Source organism: Asterias amurensis, chromosome 14, assembly GCF_032118995.1.
Source record: "Asterias amurensis chromosome 14, ASM3211899v1".
Taxonomy (NCBI): domain Eukaryota; kingdom Metazoa; phylum Echinodermata; class Asteroidea; order Forcipulatida; family Asteriidae; genus Asterias; species Asterias amurensis.
In genome coordinates, this window is record NC_092661.1 from 19,025,047 (window position 1) to 19,040,846 (window position 15,800).

The 15,800-nt window shown below is 37.4% G+C and overlaps 1 protein-coding gene across 1 annotated transcript in view; it reads left to right on the top strand.

Moving 5' to 3' along the window:
- The window catches only part of LOC139947166 (proteasomal ATPase-associated factor 1-like), a 52,733-nt gene that overhangs the window by 27,784 nt on the left and 9,149 nt on the right, over nt 1–15,800 (top strand). The window contains exon 11 of the mRNA XM_071945028.1: nt 12,708–12,862. Coding sequence (XP_071801129.1) covers nt 12,708–12,862 — 155 coding nt within the window. The remainder of the gene's footprint in view (nt 1–12,707; nt 12,863–15,800) is intronic.

Sequence of the window (15,800 nt, forward strand, 5' to 3'; positions counted from 1 at the left end):
TTGATTTCCAGACAGTTGAAGGTTTTTCATACAAATAACATCCGTCCAAAACAGAAACTTTGTTTTTTGGCTTAGACCTTGTAATCAAACATTTGTTTTTGACTAAATGAAATATTACTGGTACTGTTATAAATAAGCAGATAGTGAACATAGTTTCCAGTTTTCTGGACCTCCGTTATGAAACAATCTTGCTCTGTACATCGAAAAAGCTACCAACGTCACACGTTTCAAGACTCTTTTCAAAGTATTTCTGTTCAATTCATCGTACGTGTAGTTTTCTGTTTTTCTGAGCACTTATAGACTTTCTTCTGAAGGTGTTAAGCTCTATATAATTGATTTGAATAGAAATGTAAAACTATTCTTATAATTAATGTTTTTATTTAAAGTTTACCTTGGACTTCTGGACCCCAAAAACCTTGTTTTGGTCAACGGTTGGTTGATATAAAATCAACATGTAATATTAAGTACAGACTAAGTACAGAGTAGAAAATGAAAACTGTTATTAAGACAGTTTATTGTTCATAATGGGGAAAATTTACTGTAAAACCTCTTTTATTATTAAAGACTACAACAAGTAATGAATGTTTTCTTAGTCATTGTTTACATTGCGACAGCGTAATATTGGACCTTTTGTTGGTCGATAAAGAAAAGAAATAACCGCAAGTTTGGAGAAATTAGATCACAAGTATATAGAAAGGAAATGTCAGGGATTTTTCAAGTGAGTCATGCCCTCATTGTGTAGATTTGACAATAAACCTCCATCAATCTCATCTGTGCCTAATGGTTAGTTCAAGGTGAACAAAATATTGCTGGCGTTAACCCCAAAATTAAAGGGACAATACCATTGTAGAAATATTGGGAAATTATAAGCAAAGATAATATTTATACATTGAACAGGGAAACTACTGTTATCATAAAAGATTGTTGCTTTGAAAAAAGGTACAGTGCCTGATAAATAGAAAGTACAATTGATATGTTGTAATTTTTTATGACATTTGATTTAAAGACACTGGACACCTTTGGTATTGGTCAAAGACCAGTCTTCTCACTTGGTGTATCTCAACATATGCATAAAATAACACACCTGTGAAAATTTGAACTCAATTGGTCATCAAAGAAAAAACATGCTTGTCACACAAAGCTGTGTGCTTTCAGATGCTTGATTTCAAGACCTCAAAATATAATTATGAGGTCTCAAAATCAAATTTGTGGAAAATTACTTCTTTCTCAAAAACTAGTTTACTTCAGAGGGAGCCGTTTCTCACAATGTTTTATACTATCAACAGCTCCCCATTACTTGTCATCAAGTAAGTTTTTAAGCTAAAAATTATTTTTTAGTAATTACGAATAGTGTCCACTGCCTTTATTAAAGCTGTAAAATATTAAATGTCATTAAAGTTGTTAATAAATAGCATACAAAATTAATAAAAGCCTAAAAATCCAATGTAATTTAAGCCAGCCCTTGTACTGCTCTGTTCAAGTTTTAGGGCCCAAATATCATGACTGATTTTTTCGGTAGTAGTTTTTTTAGTTTTGTGATGTTGTTTTACTGTCCATATAGACCTATGCCACATAAAAAACAACCTGTCACTGAAAGTGTTGCATGTCAACATGGGACTAATTAACAATTAGCCTCATAATTTTCTTACACAAACTATGTTTAAAGCCACTCTTGGTCACAAAGGCTGTAGGGAACAAATATTTCAGATGGAAATAATTTAGGGGAGCTGAAGGTAGCAATTGATATTCCTCTTAAAACAGTTTAGGGGATCGTAGGATGGATGGAAACATGCACCAGGTAAGGGGAAGAGGGTATGGGTTAGAAGAAGCAGAAAGCCTACATGGTTACATGCTCAAAGATAATTACATCACATAAAGATATAATTCTATACAACAAACTTGTTAATTCTTGACAACTGACGTAGAGCAAGTTCAAGTGAGAAACGTTCTCCTTTATACTGCTTTCAGATCTTTTCTGGTGATTGTTTTTTTCCGGATAGTATTATGGTTGATCTCCTAAAGACTTACGGATTGAAACAAGCCTAAGGTCATACTTGTGTTCCTCTTTGTATTATTTCCCGTATAAATTTTCACCTTTTCTAAATATTCTCCTTCAACTCTTCACATCCATATAAGGTGAGTCACTCGTAGTATTTGGTCGCTCAAATCCCCATGGAAATTATTTTCTCATTTTTACCTTCAAAAGGCCGCCAGGAGCTCTGCGGAGGCTCCCTACTCTCCGACGAGGCCTTGTGCTTTAAAAATGTCTCCAGCTAATTACACTCAAGTCCCCATTTGTTGGGTCAAGGTAGTGATTTTTAAAAAAGCTCCCTGACTGTAATACGATACCAACCTGCATGTAGTTAACTCAGAGCGGGGTTTAGGTTCAACGTCCACGGCGGCGTACTGGTACAGGGTACAGGGCACTGCCACCCCGCTTCTGCTACACTGAATTCATTAACCCAGTTCCGTTGTAGCACATTGGCTGCCGCCTGGGGGAGTAAGGGATCGTGAGTGTTCATCGTCGCGGCAAGCAAGTCTCTAGCTCTCCTTGTCTCTCCCTCTCCCTGACTAGCAGTCACATTGATGGCGCATAACACATAGAATACTTCCATATTCATTGGCGCTCTTTGTCAATCCGTGTGCTGTTTTGATTATTTTTCAAGTATTTCCACTAATTTGCACCTAACAATATGAACAAGCTTGATTGCTAAGTGAACCAGAAACATCTACGTAAACCCCTCGTTGTTAGTTCTCAAGACACTATTGATGTTAATTATAATGTTTTGTCACCAAGTCATGTCTGTCCCATGGAAACGAAAACAGAACCTAAGCTTGGAAACCTGTGAACTAAAAGCACAGCGTTAAACCCCTAATCTTTCTCAGTTATTTGTGCAGATGTTGTTATTATTGTCAGAACTTCAGAAGAAAAAAAGCATCTTAAAAAGCATTTCAACTGATGAGATTAAGGCTGTTAAATACAAACACCCATCATCAGTGTTGGTCATATGCCTATAAAAAAAAATCATCTATGCATGGTATGTGAGCTAGAAACACCAAGGGTAATGCATTCTCTTCTAAAAAATTAAAGCCTTATTTAACATCATTAAATCCCATGTGGATGTGCGATATTCTCTGAATGATTTATTATCGCATCAAATAATTATAAATACTATTTTATAAGAACAGTTTAAAGATGTACAGCTGCAGTTGAAGATTTTCTCTCGAGTTTCTGAGATCCAGAAGAGACAATTGATGCATCTAAGAAAACCCAACTTTGATGTATCTATCCCACCATCACCCAAAGATGTACTTGTTTGTATAAGGTATTAATCTGTGAAAGACGCTATTGAATAAATGACACTTGGGAAATGACCATATGCGTAGAGTTGAGGATTGTGCGCTTTTTGATGGACATTATCATGTAATCCTTCACACCAGAGGTTTGGGATTTTGGTGTGGCTGTGCCAGTGACCGCGGATGACACAGACGAACCATAGTAGAAAGTACAGTCGATAGGTTCACTATTATACAAGTACATATATTGAGTGTTTTGTTTCGTGTCCATTAGAGCTGAAAATACAAGGAGTTTAAATTGGTTGGTTGTTGTCTTGGGGACGGATTGAGATGTATGACTTGTTGTTGTATGTGTTTATATTTCCTTGTTGATAAAGTAACTCCTTGCCTGGTGCATTTTTTCCTCCATCCTATAATCCTGAATGTTTTAAGAGAAATATCAATTCCTACCTTCAGACCAGCTCCCCTGAGTTCTTTTCACATTAAAGAATTTTTCTTCTTGTAGCCAAACCAAGAGTGGCTTTTAACCTTGCTTGGGGCGAACATAAACATAAAATAATATTTAAAAAAAATTAAAAAATGTATTCTTGAGACTAGATGTGAAAGCACTTTTGCTGTTTGTTTACGCAATGACAAGGCATTTTCAAGGATTCCAGAGTGAGATGCCCGTCACATAGCACTCACAGTTGTACTTTTTTGAAATTATATAAAAAGCTTTTGTAATATAGCACCTGTGTATTGTTGTATTGGAGTAGAAGCCAAAAACAAACAATAGAGGATTCCTTGAAGAAGCTTATTGTTTCCATTTGAACGATCAAGAACCATAAAAATTTATTAAATTTGCTCTGGTTAAAATATATCAAATTTCAATTGCATCACGTCTTCCTTGGATCCAGTAGCATAAGATTTCCTATTACTACCATTATCTTCAATTACGCGCTAATCCACCAATCAGAATTGCAGAATGGAGTGGTGATAAAAACCTATATTGCACGGCTAATATCACTACCATGCATCTTGTGTGTTCTATGTCACGCGCCAAGTTTGCTTAAAGATAAATACGTTATCACACGTTGGATATGGGACGCAGAAGCGCTATTTTTTCCTGTATTCCACTCGCGCTTGTGTGATAACTTATAAAAGTAATTGATATCAGGTGAACAAAGTGGATATTGGATTTGTTTTTAGTGACGCATTTGTAGTCATCTTGTGTCTGCCTTTAAGACCCTTTTAGCCCTCTGCGCAGACAAGAAATATTCTGTCTTATAAATATACCAGCAATAAAACCACAAATCCTGGCCTCGCCCCTTAAAAGTTCCAGGTTCAATACCATATTAAATCAGACATGAGTGCTGAATCTCAATGCCTGGCTTCCACTCCTGACCATGGAATTTGGATGTTATTCATTACTTCTTATTTCTCATACGTAGAATTTTCAATGTTGATCTGGAAATGAAGAGATGACAGTTGTTGTTGTTTGTTTATCCAGCCCAGCACAGCCAGTAGCTTCAGGCTGAACCCAACGGGATCCAAGAAAGTTCAAGGAGTTATATTAGCCCTTGACATGAGCCAAAATAACAACATTTTCTATAATTATCAACCTTTTTCATTGTTAAAAAGTAAACTTATAAGAGTGAACTTATAAATGAGTGTTTTAAGATGGCTGGAGTATTTAAGTAGTAAGTAATTCACATAAAACATCCCTTTTTCAACCTCTTTTAAACAATGTCAACCCTAACCAGCAGTTGAACTTTCAAACATTCCCTCCAAGTTCATGATCGGTCCTGAAAGTTTAAACTCCTTGTTTGTTTCAAGGGATTTGAACCCCAACTCTGGCAGCCAGCGTCCTTGGGCACCCTGCCAGCCCAGAGCACTTTTTATTTATGTATACTTTGATTGGTCCTGGCCAGCCAGGCATTGCATACGGCCTTCAAGTAACTGGAGCATACAGGGACACGCGAACTTAATCTTGGTGCTTTGCCTGGCGGTATTGTTACGGTCTGCGTCTCCAAGAGCCCCTGGACCCACGTGCATGTTGAGCCTGTAGCATTGATTCCCTTAGACTGTGTTATAATACAACCCTTCATTCTGGTTGTAATAATAGCTGTGTGTGCGCTACTCAAGGCCGTTTAGCAATAGCCAATCCCCTGCCGATTACATGTATTTCCCAGCTAGACACCGTCCCGCGACACAGCCTTGGAAAATAGTGCATTGTGCCCTCTGCTGCCCGACCTTCATGCGTTCACTCAACCCAACTCACTAACTCCAACCAAGCTAACAGCTGACTACTAATTTCAAAAAGAACTTATATACAAGAATACAAAGTTCCTGGCAGTCACATATCATTGCAATGAAATAAAAGACACTATATACAGTAAATTTTGTGGCGATAGGCGATACATTTTGCAGTTTTCAGGGACTAACATAATCATCAAGGAGTCGAGAACGAAGTGTGTTAAACTAACAACATAGAACTATAATAGTTATGTATGCATTAGCTTAGAGTTGACATATAATGTTGAAAATTGTGAGGGTGGGGATATCTAGCATTGTCAATGTGAGATCAATGTAGTACACATAAATGCACTATCAACTTGATTTCTTTGTCTGGGGTGGATCCAGGGTTTTTGACTAAGGAGGTGGATAGACCTCATAATATGAAGCTTGAGGGACTGGGGCCTGCTCCACTGACCTTCCAAATGTTGTATTTCCAAAATTACCATGGTCAAATGTGTTAGGCCAAAATGTCTGGGAATGTTTGTTTTTTCTTTGAAAGATAGAGCATAACATTAACAATGCTATCGACTAGCTGGACTTTCTTGTGGTGAAAATAAGCTGTAAAAACCCTGATATTGTAGTTTAATTTTGAGTTGAGCAAAGACAAATTTACTAGAGTGGAATTTGAACATGCTATCTCTGGAAATGTGCTGGCTCTCTATCTACTACCTGAGCCATCTAGTCCTTATGTTTGTGGTCACCCTATGTTGTCATTGATCTTTGTTCGTCGGTGTGCTAGTCAGAAGCCAATTAGCCTGTTACTGTTTATAGCCAGGGATAAAACCCAAGTTTCCATAACACCTGGGAAGCCGCAAGAGAGGATCAACTTTAGGGGACGCATGCAACTCGGTTATTAACCACACTGGGTAAAAAGTTAATTAGTTTTTAAATGAACAAAAACCAATTGAGAGCAGGATTTAAACCTGTAACCTCTAGAAACATTATACAGTATTACAGTGACTGGCACCTCGAACCTACATGTAATTTGTTGGGAGACCTCCAACATTAGAGCTAAATGGCTCAGTTGGTAAAGCACCAGCACATTTCTGAAGGTCACAGTTCAAATCCAACTCATTTTTCTTTGCTCAACCTGAAATTATTTAAACTTACTCACCAGTTTCCCTTGACGTTTATTACTTTATATTTCAGTTTCTATATTTTGTGAGGAAAGAAGTGACGGTGCATTCAAGAAAGTGCTTCTCCTCAATGCAAACAGGTTATAACTTCTTTTCTCAGATAGAGGGTCTATGGGCCAGTATTAAGTAACACTATCATGACCTCTAGACTAATTAAAATCTCACTTTTAACCTGTTCTTAATTGCACTCAGCAATTACAATGGGCTTCATTGGCTTACACGGGTAAGTTCGGACTTAATTTTCAATTGTGTCAGCTGTGTACAAGCCAAATACTTAAAGACACTGGACACTATTGTTAATTGTCAAAGACCGGTCTTTTCACTTTTTGTATCACATATGCAAAAAATAACAAATCTGTACAAGTTTGAGCTCAATCGGTCGTCGAAGTTGCGATTTGAGATGCTTAATTCCGAGACCTCAAAATCTAATTCGTGGAAAATTACTTCTTTCTCGAAAACTACGTTTCTCACAGTGTTTTATACTATCAACAGCTCCCCATTACTCATTATCAAATAAGGTTTTATGCTAACAATTATTTTGAGTAATTACCAATATTGTCCACTGCCTGTACTTGCGTCAGCTGTGTACATCGTACAAGCCAAATACTTAAAGACGCAAAGTACTTATGCGCAGGAGCAGAATTACCGTCATAAGCACAGATTTGTCTTCTGCAGTAAGCGTTTCTTTCTCATCAACAGTTAAGAGGGCAATAAAATTGGCGCAATCACATGAGTGTCAAACTCAAATGTATTGGTATCAATAAAGGCACTATACACGTTGGGTAATTGTCAAAGACCAGTATTTTCAATTGATATATCCGTGAGCATAGAGTTAATATAAAAACGCACAGTGAAATTGCCCACCAGTATGGCGCATCCAAGATTTTTCTGATGATGACGACAGGTGAATTGGGTCAATACTCCTCTGTGCTTAAAAAAACCAACTGAATATTAAACTTGTCACTTTACTTCAGGAAATTGGGATTTGATGACCTGCTAAATTGGCTCTCCAAGTTTCCCTTCTGTGTGTGGTTCGTTGATATTCTGATTTGCCCCCCACCCCCTACCTTGATGAGGACGTACAATCACCTTCATTAACCCTGGCTGGAGTATGTGCATTTTAGTTACACTCCAGAGCGCTTTAAGATTACTACACATTATTCATGATAATGATTGGAAGAGGAGAAAGGCAGACATTTTACCAAGCGTGCAATGTGTCCACTGATCACAATAAAAGGGTGTATTACATATGCATATTACATATTTATAAAGTGATTATTTTCAAGGTCTTCCGGTGCTGGGGGGGGGCATGCCGACAAGGGCAAGGTTATTAGACAATGGCGGTGGTCGTTCTCTGTTGTTTTAATTACCCATGAAAAATAATTACTGTGGAATTGGAAATTGATTATATAGACTTCTATCAATCTCTCCCTGCATTATAAGACAGCAGGGAAACATTGAGAACAAAGTGAGCGCCAGTTTCATTAAACTGTTAACAAACAAACTTATCTGCTAAACATACTTTAACAGTAAACCTGGTTTATTAATTAAGCTGGTGGTAGCGTGACCATGCTTAGCTTTTTTTCTTTGGGTGGGGCCTTAGTGACTTTTATGGGCTTTCAGCTGTATGCCTTTGGGCCCAATAATCATCATACAAGCAAAGATTATCCTCAGAAATTATCCCTCTTTTTTTCAAGAATCACTTTCAACAAAGCCCGGATTTTAGTTTTACCATTTTAGTAGGACGTCAAACTAAGTTTACACACCAATTTGTAAGTTTTGTCAAATATTTGGTGTACTTGGAATATATCACACAACACATGAGCTATCAGTTTCATCGTTGGCGTAGTTTCAATGTTAAAAGTGTTACCTTGAAGGGCCTTCAGATTTAGTGTACAAGTTCAGAATGGTTACTATTATCATTATCATTATTACTATTATTATTATTATTATTATTATTATTATTACCTTTGCCTTCATTATAAAATATGAAGTGGACATTTAGGCTCTACAGGGAAAGATATTTCCAAGGTTATCCACGTATTTTTATTTCCCCATCGATTAACAAAATTTAATGCAAACAGCATAATCAGAAAAACCTGCTTCATGGCTCGTCGTTGTTCTCAAAGGGGTGGTCTAAGTGCAACCTGGCCTTGATAATCGCACATCAAAGCTTTTAAGAGACTCCTCAAAACAAATGAAACTCCCAAATGACTGCTGAATGTGTATTTCTAATATTGAATGGCGACACATCCCCCATCGACGACTTGCTATTGGGATAGTTTCAGACCCCCTCCCCCACCATCTCCTACCTCCGGACATCTAGGTGTTGAAGGGGGTGAGTGAGACACAGGGTTTTTTAATCAATGCAAGAAATCTTTCTTGAATTCATCATGTTTGCACCTGAAGCGATGTAATTCCAACATTCAAGGTCTTATTGAAAGGGTTCTGTATAAACACTTGTCATATCTACTCAATTGAAGTTCTAGATTGAAAAACAAACCCTCAAAAAATCCATACCATCTGTCATTTCATGGACTTGACCGGTCATATTTTATAATACAAGAGAGAAGAATGAAGCCCCTAGTCCTGAGAATGTTTAGTTTGGGGTTATACAGGATACATGGTGTTGTACACAGGGGGGAAATTGACTAAAGCAGGACTTAATTAGTTAGTCTGATTGGCTGGCAGAAATTTTTAGCCACGTTTTCGGAAGTCATGTGACTGTATCAAGCCGAGCAGCAGACTGCAGATTTGTATTTTAATCTGCAAATCCCAAACCTAAATCTGAGTTCTCAAACCCACATTGCATCTTTGTCTTAAGACATGTAGGTTCTATTTCGTCGGATTTCAGTTTGAGTCACAAAGCAATACAGGTCTGTTTGGTTCTAAAATTGGCTGTAAATCGAAACCTAAGGGTCAGGGGTTGGAACAAGAACGTCATGTTTTTAATGAGAACTTCCTCTTTGTCTAGACCATACCTGTAAGGTAAGACACTACCCATGCTCTCTTTCCAGTTTCCTTTGAGCTCTACAAGATTGGTTTCGGTATGTCATAGTCAAGGGGGGCACAGTGGTGGTTTTTAAGTCATCAGGAGTTGAGAAAGAGAATCAAGGATGGGGGATTCTGATCCCCAATCATAGCCTCCCTGATGCCGTTCTACATTCAAAATAATAATGGTAATACAAATTCTATAAATTTGTACCACACTTAATGCTGTGTTCTATAGAGCTATGCTTTTGATTTCCTAGAAGTCTATTAAGTAAAACCAGGGTAACTGCATCAAACTACAAATGCACCAAACTACAATGATACAAAGTTACAAAAATAATGCAACAAAGAAAAAGCACATAATAAACATGAGAAAGGTAAAGAAATGAACAAGCTGCAGAATGGATTTTTTTAACAGAGATTTGAGTAAGTGAGCCTTTATCATAGTTTGCAATGTTTGTAAGGAAGAGGCATTTTAATTTGGGGAGGGAGAGTTTTCCATACTTTGGGAGCGGCAACGGAGATGACTTGTTGGTGAGAGGATGTGAACTTTTTGTTTGAGAGGATGTGAACTTTTCGTTTGATGAATTCTAAGAGATATATGTAGGACACTGACCATTACGAGTTTTGAAAGTCAGCAGAAGAATTTTTAATTGAATGGGTTGAATAATTGGAAGCCAGTGGAGTTGATGTAGAATAAGGGTAACATGTGCATGATGCCTTGATTGTGTAAGAATGCTTGCAGCAGTTTTTGAGTAACAATGAAGAGACATAGTCAGGTCTTAAAAGATGACTAAGAACGAAATAGTTTCCATTTTTTATTGCGTCAAGAGTTACTCATGAAGGTTATACCAACATACTCTAAGCAACTTAATCTGAAGCTATGGAGTTGAACTTACCTTGTGTTTTCAAAAAATCAATTCGGTGTAACCTCAATACACATTGTAAATGCTGAACATCTCAAAGTGTTTGAAATCTAAATAAAAATTATACCATGTCAAAACATTGCCAGCTTTAGTGAAGTGCTTTGTTTGCGGGAGATGTTTGCAGACAAGCCTTTTTAAGTACAAGCAGTGCCATCTAAGTACATAACATTTGTGCGCATGGAAGCAGTTTGCCTCAAGATTATGAAGTGCATGTAGAAATAATTGTTATACAAATAAATCTAAATTATTTTAACATACCATTAGTGATGGTTTTGTATTAAATTCTTATTTATATATCGAAACTGTTTAATACTTATTGATGGCACTCGGAGCTCCTTCTTTGATTCTTGTAAATTTTCATCAGAGCCACTTCGAGAAATGCCAATAAAAGCTGAAAAATTAAGCAAATCAAATCGCTACTTCATGGAGGCACAAAGGCGATTTCCTCCACGCCCCTAGTCATTGCCTTGGTGCCCTTGAAATATGCCAAGAAATTTACAATTTCCTCATAGGGTGCCCTTTATCAGCTCAAGTCAACGTAGATGTAGGAGTTAATTTTTTTTAAAGTAAGTTAACAGTCATACAAGCCGAAGTTTACTCGGTCACAAGATAACTTTGACCTAGTCAAATTTCTGGTTAGTTTCCTTAACAAGTTATCTTAAGCTAACTTTTCCGAAAACAATTGTGTACCGATGTAAAAGTGAAATGTGCAGGCCAGAGTTAACCTGGCATTCACCTTTCAACCTCCTGTACTACTTCCAATCCTGACAGCCCAACATAGCCTGCTGCCACACTCTTCCTGTGCCATCTCCAATCTCCATACAACACACACTGCTTATTTATTTACCTTTTTGGTCTACTAATTAGGAACAGCAGGGTTGATTGTTCTATTTTCAGTTTTCAAAGCCTCACCAAACATGACGCATTCAGGATGTGTTGTTGTTATGCTGCAATGATCTCTCTCCCGCCGCAAGCATTTGAGATTTTAAGATTTCTCAACTCTTCCTTCTTCACAAGGTCATTATGCGTTATGTGAAAAAACAGTTATTGTTTCCTTGTCTATTGAATAAGAATACGATATCAGACAATGCCATATTGGTTGTTTATTTGTGTGGTTCTGTTGATCTTGGGACTGTTTTCATTAGGTCTGTTTCTGAAGGTTTAGGTCTTAGTCTCTGGCTTGGTTTGAACAATAACAGCTTGTAATCTTAGTCTCGTCTCTGGCTTGGTTTGAACAATAACATCTTGTAATCTTAGTCTCGTACTCAGTTCATTTAAGTCTAGCCTGGTCTGAAATCCACAGAGGCCATGATCATGGCCTTGCCTCGTCGAACTTTTCTCCAATACCTTTCTCTTGAAAAGTACCCTTTGCAACAACAAAATGGAATTGCTCCTCAAAGATGTCATTTTGGTCCCGCTGAAAGGTGCTAAGCAAACTCTTGAGCTGCTTGAGCATTTATAAATTACTGGCCAAAGTACTCTTAATTGAGTTTTTTGCTAACTGTATATAATGTAGATCTGGGTCTGGAAATATTAAGACAAAAACAAAAATACCTTTCAATAATCATTTTTAATTTCATCTGAACTAAAGTGCAATTTCTGGGCATGTAGATTATCATAGGGGTTAGTATGCAATCCTGCCATGTAGTGGTTTCATTTTGTTCATTCAAGGGGCTTTTTGGGAGCAGGGACACACTGCCAGAGCTGCCAACTCTCCTTGATTCTGAAGAAAGTTCCTGAAAAACAACAATATTTCCTTGTTCTGTAAAACAAATTTGAAAATCTTCCTGATTATGGAATCATTGTTCCTGGTATGTTGAATGTAATTTTACATATCTCCCTGATTGTTGTTCAAAATCTCACTGATTGCAAGATGCAAATGTTGCAACATCGCCATCATGTGGGCGACTCTGCACTACACACACAAAATACACAGGTTCAGATTTATAAATAATTCCAATAGTTTCCAGTGTCCCACTAACCAGTTCCTCAGTGTTTGAACCTCCCCCCCCTCCTAGATGGAGTTTAGCAAGTTAATCCAATCCCTGCATGACTTGACACTTCTCTTTTCTCCCTACAGCTGATGGATCCTGTTTCCTCTATAAACCTAAAGAGTCCAATGACTTACTGGAGTTCACTGGATCAGACTGCGACCCCATTTATTCACTCTGTTGCCACGGTAAAACTCTCTTCACTGCTTGTCGAGACGGAGTCATCAGAAAGTATCAAATTTAGGTAAGGGTGTGCTGGTGTCTTGCAGTTGATGTGTTGATTTTGCAGGCCCAACAAAAGCAGCAGTAGGGAGTGTAACCAGTTAACAATTGCCATATTGTTGGCACTTGACCATTTTGACCATAAAGTTTGGACAACGCTGCAATTTGTACAATATGACCGCTTGTGCGCTATGTGTCTCCACTTGTACAGTGCAGCACATTGGTTTATATTGTACACTGCAGCAATGTGACAATTTGACATCCCTTTCAATGCATTTCTCTGCATATAAATTAACCATTACATGTGTGTTTCAAGAGTGAAGTCTCAAGGAAACAGTATAATGGTTAAATGAGAATATGCAAGGCCTCAAGGCTGTCATCTACAACATCAGGGGATCACAAAACCTTGTTTTCTCTTCTCAGATAAAAGCTTCTCCAATGAATACTTGAATGAAAATGCTTAAGACTTAAGAAACCTTATCACAGAGTATCTCTATACTCAGTGTTACTTTGAAGTCAGAATTTGTACAACTTCCTACGTAAATCCGCTGTCCATCACCAAACTCTAGAGGGATTGACATACAAGGTCTCGTTAAGTAATTTCCGTTTTTGAGATAATTTACCATGGCGTTCATGACATTAACGTTGACATTTTGGTGACCCGCCATGCCCTCACTCTATTACGCATACTTGAGTTGTTACCCACCTCATGATCTTCAAGGTTTTTTGTTTCACAACTTTGTTTAATATTTTCTTTCTTCCTCTTGTTAAAATATACCCGTGGCTGCATCACATGATGTTAACTAGAAATATCCCAAATATTAATGTCGAGGCCATGAGTGAGACTGGGGGTTTTATTTATAGGTAGATGAGAATCGAGACGGGAAATTGGTGTAATTTTTCTATTTTGTTCGCTAGTTTCTTTATGGATGTAAATAGGGCAGGGCATATTGCTATTAATGCAGCACATACTGCTTCAAAAGGCTACATTGTGGTTTTATCTATGGCCAGAGACTATGTGATGTTCTTTTTTAAGTTCTTATTTTTGGTGCTAGGTTTTGTGTAGTTGTTAGTGGGGGCTTGTTCTATGTACAGATGTGTAGAGTTGTGCATGTCAAGGAGGGGGATGGCTTAGCTTGGCTGAAGTGGCTTTGTAGAAGATTTTTAACTGCTAGACATTCCCTTTTTTTTCTTCTTTCTTTTTTATTATACGAGATATAGACATTAATTTTGCATATTAATGCCCCTGCTTGATTTATTAGACTTGTTTAAAGAAACATTGTACTACCAATGGTGGGATTTGTTATCTCTTTCATGGTACTGGGTATGTTCATACCACCCAATGGCCTCATGAATTTTACTGGTGGACAAATGAGGCACATATTTTTGATGTGATACAAGTTATCAACTCTCAGCATATCCGAAATGTCATATACAAAAGCTTTTCATTTTCATTGAGGTTTTTTTGTGTTGTGTTTCTACCCTTGATTTGAAATTGTTTTCTCTGACATCATGTCATTTTGTGAAGATACTATGTCCAAAGTTACTTAGGACATGGTAATGTGCATGTCAACTGTAAGGCTTAAAGTGGTTTGTTGTTTTAAGAACAGAAAGGAATTATAATAAGAATGATCTAACATGTCTTACATCACGCAGAAGCAAGAGAGAAAGTTCAAGACACTGATACATTACAACAAAATGGCCAAATGAAACAACATTATTCTTCAAGAAAGACTGCGAAGGCAATTCCATATCAAGCAACAAAATTAAGCTATACATAACACCCATGAAAAGAAGGAAAAACAGAAACGATTGATAGAATTTGTGGGTTCTTTTTGTTGGCAACAGTACAATCAAAAAAGAAAAAACAGCTTCACTAGTGTGTCATGATTTCTATAACCATGATAATTCATACATGCTCATATTGTAATGAAAGTGACTCAACTTCTGATTTGTCCAATTTGCTTTCCTTATTATCCATGCAAAATAAACATGATGCATTCACCGGACATTCTATTATCTAGTTTCATAAAATAATAGTGAAAACAGATAGAAATCAAAAATAATGTTGATGCTGTAAAGCAGCACCTGCAGCCTAGTCCAAGTGCAATCTGATGTCAACTCAAATTATAAGCTCATTCATCCACGCAGATGATTCCAACAATACAATGCTCGATAAATTTGACGTTACACTGTGCTCCTGGTCACTGACCTCCGCAGATGAGATCTTACTAAGCGAACTGTCTTACCCCGCAACAACAATTCTTTCAGCGCATATTTCTTTCCCGTATCACTTTGAGGATGACCTTCATGTTGGCATTGTCTAGTACTGTTTCATGTTTCATCGCTGAATCTACATGAAACGGGGGTTGTGTTTGTTGGGAAAGAGGGGGTGACCGACATGATGGTGCGATTTCCCTGGGAGAGATAGAAGTGAGATGTGTATTCTACGTCATTGTGGAAAACTATGGCAGTATGGTTTTTGAAATAATGCAGACCTCCGGAAAGTCAAGTGTTGATTCTCTCCATTTGAGGAGGCTGAAAAATGCATCACTATCTCAGAAACATCATGAAGTATCTACACAAACCAATAAAGTTCCTACTTATTTTCAACCAACTCATTTTAGAGAGAACTGGTCCCATATCTTAACAAATGAGGGGCTTTCATAGCCTTGTTTGGGGCATAGTTCTGGAAAAAAATTCTATCCCCCCCAAAAACAGATGATAAGTGTTACGTTTGATGGTTATTCATAATAGTGATAATGTGTGTTGAGTAAGATGTTAAGATGTTAGTACTGCTGGTGAACATTTTAAGAATGGCGCTGAAATGTTGATAAGAATTTGCCACCAGGTGGCTTTAATATTGGCCCAGAATCCTGTTCTTTACCAAAGTATCCTTTCTTGAGCCTTGAGGAAGTTGATCGAGAATGGATGTAATATTTTCCTGAGGATGAACTCTT